The sequence below is a fragment of the Misgurnus anguillicaudatus genome, chromosome 13 (assembly GCF_027580225.2).
Source record: "Misgurnus anguillicaudatus chromosome 13, ASM2758022v2, whole genome shotgun sequence".
NCBI lineage: Eukaryota > Metazoa > Chordata > Actinopteri > Cypriniformes > Cobitidae > Misgurnus > Misgurnus anguillicaudatus.
Window position 1 is genome coordinate 22,622,718 of NC_073349.2, and position 15,344 is coordinate 22,638,061.

At 35.4% G+C, this 15,344-nt stretch overlaps 1 protein-coding gene across 2 annotated transcripts; it reads left to right on the forward strand.

Annotated features, from left to right (window-relative positions):
- Positions 1 to 4,800: 4,800 nt before the first annotated feature.
- On the forward strand, positions 4,801 to 11,025 carry LOC129431394 (delta-type opioid receptor). 2 transcript variants are annotated; one of them, XM_055189260.2, is made up of 4 exons: positions 4,801 to 4,933; positions 5,088 to 5,315; positions 9,573 to 9,928; positions 10,129 to 11,025. In XM_055189260.2, exons 2-4 carry the CDS (start codon positions 5,107 to 5,109, stop codon positions 10,698 to 10,700), a joined length of 1,137 nt encoding a protein of 378 aa, XP_055045235.1. In that variant the 5' UTR covers positions 4,801 to 4,933; positions 5,088 to 5,106; the 3' UTR covers positions 10,701 to 11,025. The 2 variants fall into 2 exon arrangements, with proteins under 2 accessions (XP_055045235.1, XP_055045236.1); XM_055189261.2 differs by having other exon boundaries at positions 4,832 to 4,933; positions 5,091 to 5,315.
- The last annotated feature ends 4,319 nt before the right edge of the window (positions 11,026 to 15,344 follow it).

Consider the following 15,344-nt stretch of genomic DNA (forward strand, 5'->3'; position numbering starts at 1 on the left):
GGATCAAAAATGGCTTAAACGGTCATAAAAGAACATATGGTAATCTATTTCTGTCTATTTCAGAATGCTTTTAGTGCCCTCAACATTTCTACTCAAACTTCATATTAAAACTGCATCATTTTACATCCACCTCAAATGATGGCAGTGATAAGGCTTTTCTTGCTCCATAGTCTCTGTGCACTTTTAACCCCTTCAGACCTGATTTTTTAGGTGTTTTAATCAGTGTGCCTTATTTTGATTGGTTGATCTGCATTTTTATTGGTTTAAACCACAAAATATGTGATGTCCTTTTCAGTGAACGCAGGGTCTGAAGGGGTTAAGACACTTTTAAATAACAAACAAACAAAGACATATGAAATAAACTTTTCTTAAAACAATCAGATTCACAGAGTTGCAGAAAACAGCTAGTTACTAAATAACTTACATTTTAAAAGGATAAACAATAACCCTTTTCGCAAGATGCTATGGAGTCAAATCTTGTTTTCTGCATTAGCAACCCTTTCCCGCCTGTCAATCACACTGCAATCAATTCTATTCCCTTGGCTTCACCTAAAGGTTGAAAGTGCTCATGGGTGTCCAGTACCTTTTTTTATTTCTATATTTCTCTTTGCTCACACTTCACCACAACACTAATTTCAAGGTGCTGTCAATCAACAACATGACAGTTTCTACAAAAAAATGCTTATGAAAAAAAAGTGCATATGACCAGCAAAAGTTTACTTTTATACAGTAAAATATTTATTACTTTAAGGTACCAATTAACACTTGTTAAGGTGGAGTTTTCTTGTGTTTGCTAAACATGATCACATCAGTTCATCCACAGGAGTTCCAATCATTGTAATAAATGTATGCAATTAGCTGCTTGTTTGACATATACATGTACACATTCATACTTGTTTGCAATATATCTATAATTTACTGGCATTTCAAAAAGTTATCTGAATGTATAAAATGAATTTAGCAGTATGAAAAAGTCTAATTGATTTGAATGTGAAGCTTGCTATTTTTTTGACAGATAAAGCTTTAAGGGAATATATGTGATATACAGCAGGCATCATTCTTCTGGTGCTTTTTATTAAATCAAGTAAAAGCAGTTGTATTATTTATAAAAGCTTTCTCCTCATAAATCAAACGTCATAACATTTTCTCTAAATAAGAAAATTGACTAGGCATCCTGGCTTTACAAATACCTTCATAGTACTATTCTGAAATTGAAGACGGCTATAAGCATACTTCATTTACAGTAGGCTACAGTAACTTTTTTGTGAACAAAGAGTATGTGTCTATGTTTGATTATGCATAAATAAATTCACAAATAATGATTAGGCCTACTTAAAGATGAATTTCTTTTGTTATTGACCGAGTTATGTTTCTTGATGGAATAAAATAAGTGTGTGAACTAGCCTATAAATCATACAATCTTACATCATAATTGCGCGCGTAAAGGTGCCTTTGTTCATGCACCTAATGAGCAGACCAGAAGATCGTGTTTGTCTGGATCTGTCTGGTAAGTTGAATAATTATAAACAAGAGACTTTTAATTTCACTTCAATTTTTTATTTAACGAAGTAGGAATATATTTATTTCCTTTGCGTGCAACCTAGGCATTTCTTTTGCTAACATGGGATGTCATAAAAATCATTAACCACATATCTGAATGTGCTCAAATAATGTTAATAGATTAATAATAAATAATGGATAGACAATAGATTAATATATACAACGAAAAGAGACATTTTTTCTGCCAGGTTGCGCCAAATTAAAAATGTTTGTAGCATGTATTGTTTGAAGTTTATTCTTTACTTTTAAAGTTTATTTCAATGTTTTCCTTTTAATGTAAGGCAAAACTTATATAACGTAATACTTTACATCACCAGAAGGGGGCATGACGACATCATTATGTTAGTCACTTCTAGTTTATTACTGTGAGCATACATTTTTCTCTACTGATGTGACTGTCATGTTGCTTTTTAGAGAAATGAGCTGGTATTATAACAAGGAATTCTGTTTGATTATGTGAAATTAGTTTGAATTGGCAAATGCTTTACAAATTACATTAAAATTTAATTAACATTAAAATACATTAACAAATTAGGTTAGACCATAATGTCCCTAACCTACAGGCATTATGCTTTCTGTATCAGACATCCAGGAGGTAAAAATCTGTATTGCTACTTGCTAATAAGACTAAATAACTAGCAAGAATATAAAACATTGAACTCATTTATGTTAGCTCTGCAACCTACAACATAAAACCTTTAAAGCAACACCAAAGAGTTTTTTTTACCTTAAAATAACGTTTCCAAAAAAGTTTCAGTCGTTCCTCCAATCGAAACAGGGTGAATGGCACTTTCACATTTGCTTTGCAGACCTCTATCGGCCAAAACCGCACTAAAGAAGTTTCCAACCGTCGGGTAGTGGTCCTGTAGTTCGAGTGAAACTACAAAAACTTGCTTTACGGCAGACCTACAATCCAATCAGAGCCAGCTATGCTGCAGTATTTACGACAGTGGTAATGAACAATTACGCTTCTAACCTGTAGGGGGAGCAAAGAGCAATAAGTCTTTAGTGTTGCTTTAAGAGAAAAAACAGAATCAGACTTATTTTATAGATTTACTTCTTGAAATAAGGAACTCAGATGCAAAACCATTTATGTTAGCTGACATGTTTTCTTCTTTCCTAATGGATTCGGCCAACAAACCAGTATTTCTGAATGACCTGAGAATGCCAGGGATTACAAGTTGATCCATACACAGGTTGGGGGAGGGACAATTTGGCATCTCCAATTTGCCTAACTTGCATGTTTTTGGGCTGTGGGAGGAAACCACCAGAGTAAACCCACGCTTACACTGGGAGAACATGCAAACTCCACACAGAAAGGCCACCTGCCCTAGCCAGGGCTCGAACCGGTGAGCCAATGTGCTGCCCCGATTGATGAACATATAATATGTGCCGAGAGCATTCGGTTTCATTATCTCATTTTTGACAGATTTGGCGTTTAGAGTCTTTGCATCTGAGCTCCTTAAACGTTAACAAAAGTGTGCAAAATTAACAAAAATTCCTGCTGAGCACATGCAGAATAATCTTCATATTTCAAAATGTCTTATTTGGTTTATCGAGCATATTACAATCACCCTCAATTGTCCCGTTCTTAAATGTATAATATTCCACTCCAGGAGGAACACTTGGGGACATGGTTTTATTGAGCATTTAGGTTAGCAATATTATACATTTTATTATGTAAGACTTTCTATTGGGCATTATTTCTTATTGAAGTGCATGCAACCGCAAAGTAATGGTGATTCAAAACACATGGGGTTACGTTGTGTTTGTCACATTTCATATGGATGTTTATGACAAGAACAAATATTAATTCAGCAATGTTTGTTTCTACTCTGCACTGGCACATGAGCTTGTAAACGTGCATAGTTTGAGGCACATGCATATATGTACACCCATAACTACAAGTGAGGACATAGACTTTCACAGGCAAATCTTTTCTATTCCCAAATCTAACCCCAGCACGAGTCACACAAACCTGTTGATATTTTTAAAGAAGTAAATGACTTGGCCCATAAATAAGTAAGGAACACCTGAAATGACATTTTCAAAAAATAGGCCACCTCAAGTATAGCCAAATGTGCACGCACAAAGGAACATTGTGCCATATCTCGCTGGCTCATTTCTGCCTGTCCTCAAGCCTCTGCTTTTGAAAGCTACTCTTTTATGGGTGCAAGAGGAAAATTGATTGCCCTTACATATCACTGAATGTTCTGTACCGGAATAGAAAATATCCCCTCATTTATCTCCACACTCCGAGGTGCAGTGGTGTTAGCCACGTGTACTGACTTATAAACACCATGTAGCCCACAGCACAACCTCACTATAAATATTTTCCAGCTTTACCTCTCACTTTCTCTCTCTCTCTCTCTCTCTCTCTCTCTCTGTCATACTGGATCACCAACAGCCATTTATTATAAATAAGACAGCACAGGAAGAGCCTATTGCAATTTTTCCTGTCAGTTCTTATTTAAATCTACATTTTATCTACCTATGAGCATTATATTGTAAATATAAAGATTGTGGAGAATAGAGGCAAGAGTCATAAAGAATAAGGTATTCTGAAAACAGCTGAATTCAGTGTTTTTATCGACTGGTCCTTATATTTATATGTGGCTCATGAACATTAAGACCAAAATATTATGCTCAATACCCTTTTACATTTATAACATATGGTATTTGTTTTGTTGTCATGTGACTGTTTCTTTAAAGTTTCAGATGTCTGAAAGCCAAACAGTGTTACTGGCACAAATTTAATTTCACAGGAAACAAAATGAATTGCCACGAACCAGTCAAAGTGTAATTTATTATGTTTGTGATCTTGAGACCACTATGGTACATTGGAAAGCAGATTTGGCTGTGCCTTTGTGCAGTGCCTTTCAGCAGAGGGCAGCTTCTCTTTATCTCTCTAATGCAATAAATTAAAGACTAGCAAATATGCAGGATATGCAGTGTGACCAAATATGAAGTGTGCCTAAATGAAAGACAGATCAAAAGAAAGTTTCATCCCTTTAAGTGAATATTACAGGAACAAAATATAAATATTTTCCAGCATATTGTTTAGATAAATATATTTTAATCACTTGAAGAACTGTAAGCCAGCCAGCATGTAGCAGTATAAATATCCATATGGACATCTAGCTCACTTGAGAATTGATCATTTATAAAGAACTAATTGGAAACATACTGGTTTTCTCTCAAAACCTCCACACAAACATGATAAAACCTGCCGGTACGCGCGCGCCTATGCCATGCGCATGCGCAAACTGTGATTACAGTAACGTCCAGAGATGCGCGCTGCGCTCAGGCGGTACCCAGAACTCCGCGCTGACATTTTCAAAGATTCATCTCGCTAAATATGACATCCAAACGGGTAAGAATCTCTTATTCTTGGTTTGTGCTCGCAATTTAACCAGACAGTTTAAGTAGCCTACTTTCCAAAGTAATTCACTCTTAGGATGAAATGACGCCTGTTTGCATGCTTGTGAGACATTTCAAAGTTTTCCTGCGTCGTGTCGTCTCGTCAGGAGCTGTAGGTGCTTCAGGATGGAGTTGATGGATGAGTTGTCCGACAGTGATGCTCATCTGGTCCAGCAGATGTACAACGACACGCTCCTGCAGCGGAATTTAAGCGCTTTAGGTGATGCAGATGGACCTTTACCAACCAGCATAAAGATCACGGTCGTCGTGGTTTACCTAATAGTGTGCGTGGTGGGACTTGTGGGAAACTGCTTGGTCATGTATGTAATAATCAGGTGAGAATGGGTTTTAGGTTAACATAGAGATATGTGTGGTTTGTTTGCAAAGTTTACAGTTGGTATGGTTAGTGTATTACTGAACGTCATGCAACTTCAGCAGTATCCAATGGTGGGAAAAATAATTACTGGGATTTAAAAGATTATTACTGGTTTACAAGAGCTGTTTGCGTACAATTCCTCACAAGATTTTTCAATGTGACTCATGTACTATCTAAGCACTATCTAAGACATACTGTTTACTTAAAGGGGACATTTCACAAGACTTTTTAAAAATGTAAAATAAATCCTTGGTGAACCCCAGAGTACATATGTGAAATGACCTGATCTCTGCACTAAATGGCAGTGCAGTGGTTGGATAGTGCAGATTAAGGGGCAGTATTATCCCCTTCTGACATCACAAGGGGAGCCAAATTTGAATTACGTATTTTTTCACATGCTTGCAGAGAATAATTTAACCAAAACTAAGTTACTGCGTTGTTATTTTTTATATTTTCTAGGTTAATATAAGCACTGGGACCCAATTATAGCACTTAAACATGGAAAAAGTCAGATTTACATGATATGTCCCCTTTAAAACTTGTACATTACATGATAAAATAAGCTGGCTCTTATTATCCACGTCTATGCTTTTTCTCTTGTCATACCAGACTTGTGTAATGTCGTAAAGCTGCTTGTTTACATTGCTAAATTAATGTTTGGTTCTTTTCCAACTCTCTCCGGCTTGACACAGCTGTAGACTGTAGGCTAGATATAGCTTGTGTTTAAATATATTGTGTATATATATGCATTTCAGCATTTACATTTTTTAAAACAATTGTTTGCCTATGTGTCAAAATTTAATCAGCGTTAGATAGTGAGATTGAAAACAGTTTGACAGCTTTAGGAAAATACTAAATATCCTTGCTACTAATGTACACTCCTAGATTTCCTCATTGTTTGCATTTACATGACAGGCACAACTATGCAGTCATTTTGGCTTATGCTATTGTGTTTTATTATTGTAACTGTGAAGGATTTAAATGCTCATCTAATGCAAAAGCGTAACTGGATCATTACAAAATGGTAAAAAATAGTATTGGTGTCACCTAGTAGTAATGGTTGAAATAGCTGTTGTATTCAGGAAAGAGTGAATTTGTTTTATCGTTGCACTGCGTGTTCATGAATTCATGTGTATGGTGATTATTCACAGACGTGTTGATATATCGTCCTATGGGCCTATTTTAAAACCTGTTGCTAGGCTAGTTACTAAGCACTGCTTGCAGAAATGTCTTTTCCTCATAAGACTAGCCTGTCTCAGCATTCCAGACTCATTGAATTTGGATGACAGTGTCTAATAACTCTTATGGTTTTAAAACATTTTAACAAGGTTTCTGAATACCATTACTACAGTCCTGCTTTTGTATGCAGGAAGATTCTGATATAAAGTTAGATATAAACAGTATATATAAGCAGTGATATGTATATTAAAATAAAAAATTGCGTGAATGCATTATATATATATATATATATATATATATATATATATATATATATATATATATATATATATATATATATATATATATATATATATATATATATATATATATATATATATATGTATATATATATATATATATATGTATATATATATATATATATATATATATATATATATATATATATGTATATATATATATGTATATATATATATATATATATATATATATATATATATATGTATATATTTCATAGAAAGACTTTAAATCTAAAACAAATATAAATATAAAATTATTTTTATATTTATAGAAAATATAAATATAAAATAAATAAATATAAAACTATTTCCTGGAATTTAATAATATAGTACCTTACATTTTCTTACAAAATAATTTTTGAACTTGCCTGTGAAATCTAGTCTTAAGTCTCATAATGTCATTTTGAGATTAGGAGCATCAAAGTTTGACTTCAATCATTGATTTCACAATGATTTCATGTAGAAAACAGTACATCACAAAAAATGACTCAAGCTGGGTTTTCTATCACAGGCAGGGTATTTTTAATTATAAAAATGTCGAAATGACTCATTGTAAATATTAACATAGATGTTAGATTTTTTTAAAATTAAATTTTTAATGATTTTTAATAACTCTGATAGCAATAAAAGTTATGTCAAAATATAGATATTTATACAAATGCATCATCAGATGCTTTTATCCATAGGCAGAGTTTGAGGGCGGGCGGGGGGTTGGGGGGGGCACTGCCCCCCAGACCAGAGCTGATTTTGTCTGAGCTATGAAATATGAGAATTTATATTTTATTTGTATTAAATAACTAATTAAACTCAGGGTTCCCACAGGTCCTTGAAATTCTTGAAAGTTTGCGAATCTGTGGAAAAAAAATTGAAAATATACACACATAGATACAAGTCATTGAAAGTGCTTGAATTTATTTTATTCAAGAAGTTTTCTGGAAAAAAAATCCATATTATTCCCTGTGTAGTGTAGGATAATATCATAAAATTCTAGACTTTTTAAGCACATGTACTAAACTGTTCGCTTTAAATGCTTATATCTTCTGTATGTGAATGTTGATTCATACCAAAATGCTTTTTTGCATAGTTGAAAACGTCTAATGTTACGTATGTAACTGTTGTTCCCTGAAAAGGGAACGAGACGCTGTGTCTCCCTTGCCATACTTCCTGCGTACCTGTAACAGCGTCTTTGGCAATATTTCAGATAGCGATATACTTCCTGGCTCCCGCGTCACCCTGTCTTTGTTGTTAAGCCTCACCATTGGTTGAATTTTACACACTTAACCCTGGAGGCTTCCCCGGATTGAACCTGGAAAGTCCTTGAAAGGTCCTTGAATTTGAAGTTAACTAAGGTGTGGGAACCCTGTAAACCATGGCTGCATCTGAAAACTCTAAATTGCTGCCTTCTGAGGCAGCATTCCAAGGCAAGGCATCAAGGCATGTCTGAATCCAATGTTAGGTTTACTTTCTGACTTCTGAGATCTTGTCCCACAACTGTATGCGTGTGCGCGCATAGGGAATGTGATTGGTCGAGTTCGAAAAAATAAAATGGTGGCCAAGAAAGCGGCTGGGGCCAAATTTAGTGTAAATAAATATACATTTTCACCCTTTAAACCTTTTAATTGCATTTCTAGCGAGAAATTAGTATTGCAGTTTTCAAATAGGCGCTCTTTGTTTATATTTGAAACATGCTGCCTATGAAGTGTGTCCGAAAGCGTTACTCTAAGCTGCCTTACTGCCACCAATTGCCTCATGAGGCAGCGAGGCAACAAGTCAGCTGCCTAAGTTTTCGGACGCAGACAACATTTACAAAACGATGAACTCTCGTGCTAATCTAAAAATATTGCAGTACCCTTGTTTGCCAATAGGTTTCCCCTAAGCACAAACGTAAAACTACTGCTATCCTTTTATCTAAACAACTTAAAGTACATTCAACCTATACATGTATGCATTTACCAATGTGAGGGGCCAGTCACACCAAAAGCGCTTTAAACGCTTGGAAACGCAAGGCGCGACGCACTGCCTTTTTTTAAAAGAGCAGTGCGACGCGGCTTTTTATATTGCTAAGCAACCACCGAGTCAGCTGTCTTGTCAATCAAATATTGAAGCGTGAGCGCTCTTTTGCTGTTAACTGTCATATTTGCAGAAACTTTAAAAAGAGGACGCTTGCTCTGACCTTGTTTGAGGGTGAGAGGTACACAAACACACAGGAGAGTGAGCGAGTGGTGTCCGGTTCTTCAAAGCAACTGTTAACTTCCCTCCCCACAACGTAAGGCCCGCCTCTCCCCTCATTCGATTGGACAATGGAAAGCCGCGAATGACGTCAGGCGCTTTTCCGCTCTCAGCGCTCCTTCAAAAACGCGTGCGAGGCAGGCGGCAAAAAACCGCAAGCCGCTCGGCGCGCATAAACAGCGCGCAAACGCGTCCTGCCCATAGAATATCATTCAAAAAAGGCGCCTGCAACTGCCATAAACGCTTTTGGTGTGACTGGCCCCTAAGTCTTTCTTTCTTTTATTCATGTGCTCTCATAAACTTCAATCAAAATCTGAACATGTACTCTAGTGGCGATAATTTTTGAGGACGTCAGCTAGACGGCCCACTTTTTCCCCCGCATGAGCCGATCGCGATTTCCGGTTCACATGGACTTTAAGTTAAAACAGAAAACTCTATTTTCATTACTGTCATTTTGTACATTTTCAAAAACATGCTTAATGTATATCTGATATTTGTAACTGCCGCAGGTACACAAAGATGAAAACAGCCACCAACATTTACATCTTTAACCTGGCCCTGGCTGATGCACTAGTCCTGGCCACGCTTCCTTTCCAAGGCACCGATGTTCTTCTCGGTTTCTGGCCGTTTGGTCTGGCTCTGTGCAAGACTGTGGTTGCCATTGACTACTACAACATGTTTACAAGTGTCTTCACTCTGACGTCAATGAGTGTGGATCGATACATAGCGGTCTGCCACCCTGTGCGCTCCCTGACTGTTCGTACGCCGTTCCGGGCTAAACTGATCAACGTGGCTGTGTGGGTGTTGGCATCTGCTGTAGGAGTTCCTGTTATGATCATGGGCCAGGTGGAGGAGGTCTTTAATGGTAGACATGTCTTTCCTTATCTTATTCCTGATCCATGTTGTTTATTCATTGTATATTTGGACAAAATACTATGGTGCTTCAAAAGTATTCTTCAAAAATATCTTCCTTTGTCTTCAGCAGAATAAAGAAATGCATGTTTGTAACAACTAGGTTTTATTTTTTGGGTGAAAGATCCTTTTTTAATCTTTATTTCTCGACAGGTTTTGAGTGCGTAGTGGCCCTGCCTGATCCAAGAGGACGCTGGGAGCCTGTGTTTGCGACTTGTGTCTTCCTCTTCTCTTTCTTGATTCCTGTGGCAATCATAAGTTGCTGCTACGGCTTGATGGTACGACGCCTGCACAGCGTACGTCTCCTTTCGGGCTCAAAGGAGAAAGACCGTAATCTAAGGAGAATCACCTACATGGTTCTGTCTGTGGTCGCAGCCTTTGTGCTGTGTTGGATGCCAGTGCAGGTCTTAGCTTTGATCCAGGCCCTGGGGAAGGTGGATCTCGGCGGCAGCCGGTCTGCAATGGTAGCCATGCACTTCTGTATCGCCCTGGGATATGCTAACAGTAGTTTAAACCCTGTCCTCTATGCCTTCCTGGATGAAAACTTCAAACGATGTTTCCGTGAATTCTGTGTGCCTGCGAATTCTGGTTTGTACCTCGAAGAACAGCGCAAAAAGTCACTGAGGCGAGAAGTGAGAGAATGTGGTGAGGTAAAAGAAGCAGCGGCTTTAAAGGATAAAGGGGAGGTTATTGATGTGTGTCCCATTCCAGCGTGTGTAAATTAAACGTTTTCTTCAAATCATTGGCCTTTGTATGGTATCCTCTTGAATTAGAAGAAAATTGCAATTGGGTGGTGTGAACACAGAGGCTTTTGTCTGGTTATAACTCAATTTCAGCAATGTACAATTCTTTAAATGGGATAAAAGGGCTTTTTATTTAAAAAAATGCACTTTCTTTTTTGACCTCTATAGAGTGTACTCTTTGCATTGTTTATTGTAGTCCTCAGATGTTTAGATTAATATTATATGTAGTGCTGGGCAAAAATTAATCGCATACAAAATAAAAGTGATTTTTGGCAGAACATATGGGTGTGTGCTGTGTGTAATTATTATGTTTATATAAATACACACACATTCACATGTATATATATATATATTCTATATTATATATGAATGAAAAAATTATATAAACATTAAAAAATCTAAAATGAATATATGTGTGTGTGTGTGTGGTTAAATATTCATAATAATTACACACAACACACACACATATGTTATGCAAAAAGAAATCACTTTTATTTTGTATTAATCGCGATTAATCTTTGCCCAGCACTAATTATATGTATATAATATTAAGATTGCTTTTAGCCTTAATGATTAAAATGTGTTGGAATTGGATATGCTACTTATGATATATTTTTTAAACAAATCTGTAAACACCTATAATCTTTAACACAAAAGATATATTGAATTATGTATATTGCATAGAAAGAATTGTATTAAACATACATGAACATATATGTAACACTGTCTGTGAAATCCAGGCTAAAGTCTACACTGAATTATGAGATTAGAAGCATTAAAGGGGACATATCATGAAAATCTGACTTTTTCTATGTTTAAGTGTTATAATTGGGTGCCCAGTGTTTCTATTAACCTAGAAAATGAGAAAAAGATCAACCCAGTAACTTAGTTTTGGTAAACCATTCTCTGGAAGCATGTGAAAAAATAGGTCAAGAATTTGGCCCTTGTGATGTCAGAAGGGGATAATACCGCCTTTTAATCTGCACTATCCAACCACGGCTTTGCCATTTAGTGCATAGATCAGCTAATTTAAAAAAGGACACACCCAAAAACGGCACATTTTTGCTCACACCTATACAAAGTGACAATTTTAACATGTTTTAATAAATTATCTATATTGTATTTTGAGCTAAAACTTTACATTCTCTGGGGACACCAAAGATTTATTTGACATCTTTAAAGAGTCTTGTGAAATGTCCTCTTTAAAGTTTGATTTCGCTCATTGATTTTATAATGATTTCATTTTTGAATTGGCCTTATTTAGTCAATATTAAAGTTATTAGGATTATATTTTCACAGAATGTACTTTACATAATGTATGATGGTTTTGTGTACAAAACAGTAAATCACACAAAAATGACTTTAGCTGGGTTTTCACAGACTGCGTCAAATATTTACAAATATTTATCAGTACTTAAACATAATGTCCCTTTAAAATCTTTTAAAAGATGTATATCAGTACAGAATGTTATTAAAATTATTTAATGTTTTATATGTCTCTGTCTATTTTTTTACCTGAATTGTGAAACACAGCTTAATGGGAATTGGGTAAAGACTAAGACACTTGTTGATTTTTACATTTTACTAAGGTTATACTGCGATGATACTAAGGCTCCTGAGATCATGTTTAGTTGATCTCTGTTTTATGGCCACTTTAAAAGGAACTAGTAGGAGTGAAGGGTCATAGAAACATCTGTTACATATCTGTACAGTGAAATATAGAAGTGTTTTCCAGATGGTGTTAATGCTTCATGCTTTGTATGCCAGGCTTTTCTTCACACTTCAGCCTATATCTTAATTTAACTCTTGACTGAACAAAGAATACAAAAATATACTGTATATAACCTTCTTATTCTTCCTCAGGAGAATAACAAATCACATATACAAAATTATTTAAAAATGCATGTTAAAATCACAAAAGCAATTTAAAAAAGTGCCTAATTAACCATTTGTTGTTAATCATTGCAGAAATATAAATTGGTTAAAAAATGCATTAAGACATTTTGCTTTTGTAAACAAGGCCACCAGCATTAAAATCAATGTCCATCATTGAAAAAGGAGACCGTTATGAAAATTAATATCCATTAATAATTAAATGCTACCTCTGCTTTGAGAAGTTTCTTGTCAAAAATGAAATTAAATATTTATTAACAACAAAACACATAATTGTAAGCACCCTTTTTTGTTTTTGTTTCAATCATTCACATTGCAACTGTGTGAAGGTAAGAACTTACTATGTTAGACCTTACTAGACTGATATCACAACCATGCATTCTTTCAATCAGTTAATGTTTATTACTTTTTTGTTAATTATATTTACTGTTAGTGATAATAGTGTTTGTTGTGATTAACATTATGAAAATTGAAAATTTGAGCAGACTGATGCCGACCTTGACCAGATCACTATTGATGTAGTTTTGCTGGTTTAGTTTTTCTTTATGGAATAAAATAGATTGCATAAGTTCCACTTTGTGGTTGATTCAGGATTTGGTTTTGAAAGAGGTGAATCTGGTTTGGTTAGTTATAGCATGTGTTCTTTCAGAATATAAAGGATATACAGTATATATATTTTTTCATATGCATTAACTCAGTGACTGACAGCCTCACAATGTCCACATTTTCCAGACAAAAAAGTCATGTTAGTTTTATATAACATGGTGGTGAATAAATTACATTTTTTTGTACTCTCTTCTCTCTCTTCTCAATACTCAAGTCAAGGCAGTACCCATCTAAAAGTATAGTTAGACATCTCGATTGGATTTGTGCATACATGGAGCATATCTAGACGAATGAATCTGTTTTTTAAAAATCAGTTCATCTCTGTCTGTTTATAATTTGCTCAACTCTCACGTCTTTACTGTTACCAGTAGGTGGTAGCACTGGCACAAAAACTGCTCTGTCACCTGACAAATACTTTTGGGGGAGGTTTCCCAGACAGGGATTATCTTAAGCCAAGGCTACGCTTTAGTTTAATTAGGAAATATAGTTTTTACAAACATGCCTTACTAAAAACATTACTTGTGTGCATTTTGAGGCAAAACAAAGGGGGACTGATGTATTTTAAAAAATGTCAGGGCAAGTTTTTGTCAGTTTGGACAGCTCCTACATTTATTTTAGTCTAGGACTGGTCAAATCCCTGTCCGGGAAACTGCCCCTTGTAGTTTAGCTGTAATGTGTCATTGCAAGTACCAGAGGATGGCCCTATAGTTTCACTCAGAAAAAAATACAATTGACAATTTGTACGATTCATTCTTTAAAAACGGAGTAAACTAATACGAAATATTCATTCCAGCAGCCAAGTGAGGTGGGGTTGAATCTACTCTAGCCCAGTGTTTCCCATGGGGCCCACAGGGGGGCCTCTGCAGATTTCCAAGGGGGCCTCAAGATGACTTAAAATTATTAAAACATTTGTCAAAAAAAAAAGCATAAAAATAAGCTAAAACAAGCAAAACTCAAGATGTTTCTTATTAGTTTTGGCCATTTTAGTAGCGAATATACATCTGTCTAGTCATCCCAAGCTCTAGTTAATTTTATTTGGAAAAAATTGAGTGAGTGGGGGGGCCTTCAAATATTGTTGTGGGCAACTAGTGGGCCTTGAAGTGAAAAAGGTTGAGAATCACTGCTCTAGCCTATTTGATAGTTTGTTCACTTTTTCATTATTTTAATATTTGGTCTTTAAAATTTCATTTCTAAAAGGACTGTTTTCTCACAAAGCTTGGGTTTCAAAATAATGACGTTTGGTAGATATGATACTATTAATGCAATGTAAAATGCTTTCATAACTATAGCTGACCTAACCTGAGATATCCAATAAGAAAGAGAAATCAGAGATGAGATCTATTTCATATCCATTATTCTCCATATACATCAATGATATTAACTAGAGAGCAAATGGAAACTTTTAAGTCTTCTGCATCTCAGTCTCTACTGTATGTCTTTTGAGAAAAAGAAAAAATGTCTCCATTTGCCAATTCTGCAATCAATAATCGGTAATATTGTCGATTTTAAATATATAAACCAAATATTTCTTTTTTTTTTTTATAGATTTTACCTCTACAACTTGCATTAATTTAACAGCTCCATTCTCTTAAATTGCAACCACCGAGCAGTACAGCACATTGTGAATGTGTTAGCATTTAGCCTAGCTCCATTCATTCCTATGGCTAGAAACAGGGATGAATTTAGAAGCCACCAAACACTTCCATGTTTTCCCTATTTAAAGACTGTTACATGATAGTTACACGAGTAAGTTTGGTGGCACAAAAAAAAACTTTTGTTTGGAGCCATAGGAATGAATGCGGCTAGGCTAAATGCTAACACATTCACGAGGTGCTGTACAAAGATTAAGAGTGCATGCATTGAAAAAACAGGTATGTATTAATTCATCTTTGTTGATGTAAAAACATAGTAAAATATTAAAAAGCGGTGGTGTTTTCCTTTAAGACCACGAAGCGTTATCTTTCACCTTTTGTAAGATAAGCATCTTAGCCTGTATTGTGAATTGATCACCACAAGCTTAAAATTGTCTATTCACATACAGCCACCGCTTACAATACTAAATTCATTTAACGACGAAAACAGGTTAGTAAATGCTCAAGCTGTAATACCGAGGACCGTTTTCATCCC

Coding starts and splice junctions, on each gene's coding strand:
- LOC129431394 (XM_055189260.2), top strand. CDS start 5,107: ATGGAGTTGATGGATGAGTTGTCCGACAGTGATGCTCATCTGGTCCAG. Junction 5,316..9,572: donor GTCATGTATGTAATAATCAG/GTGAGAATGGGT, acceptor TAACTGCCGCAG/GTACACAAAGATGAAAACAG. Junction 9,929..10,128: donor GGTGGAGGAGGTCTTTAATG/GTAGACATGTCT, acceptor ATTTCTCGACAG/GTTTTGAGTGCGTAGTGGCC.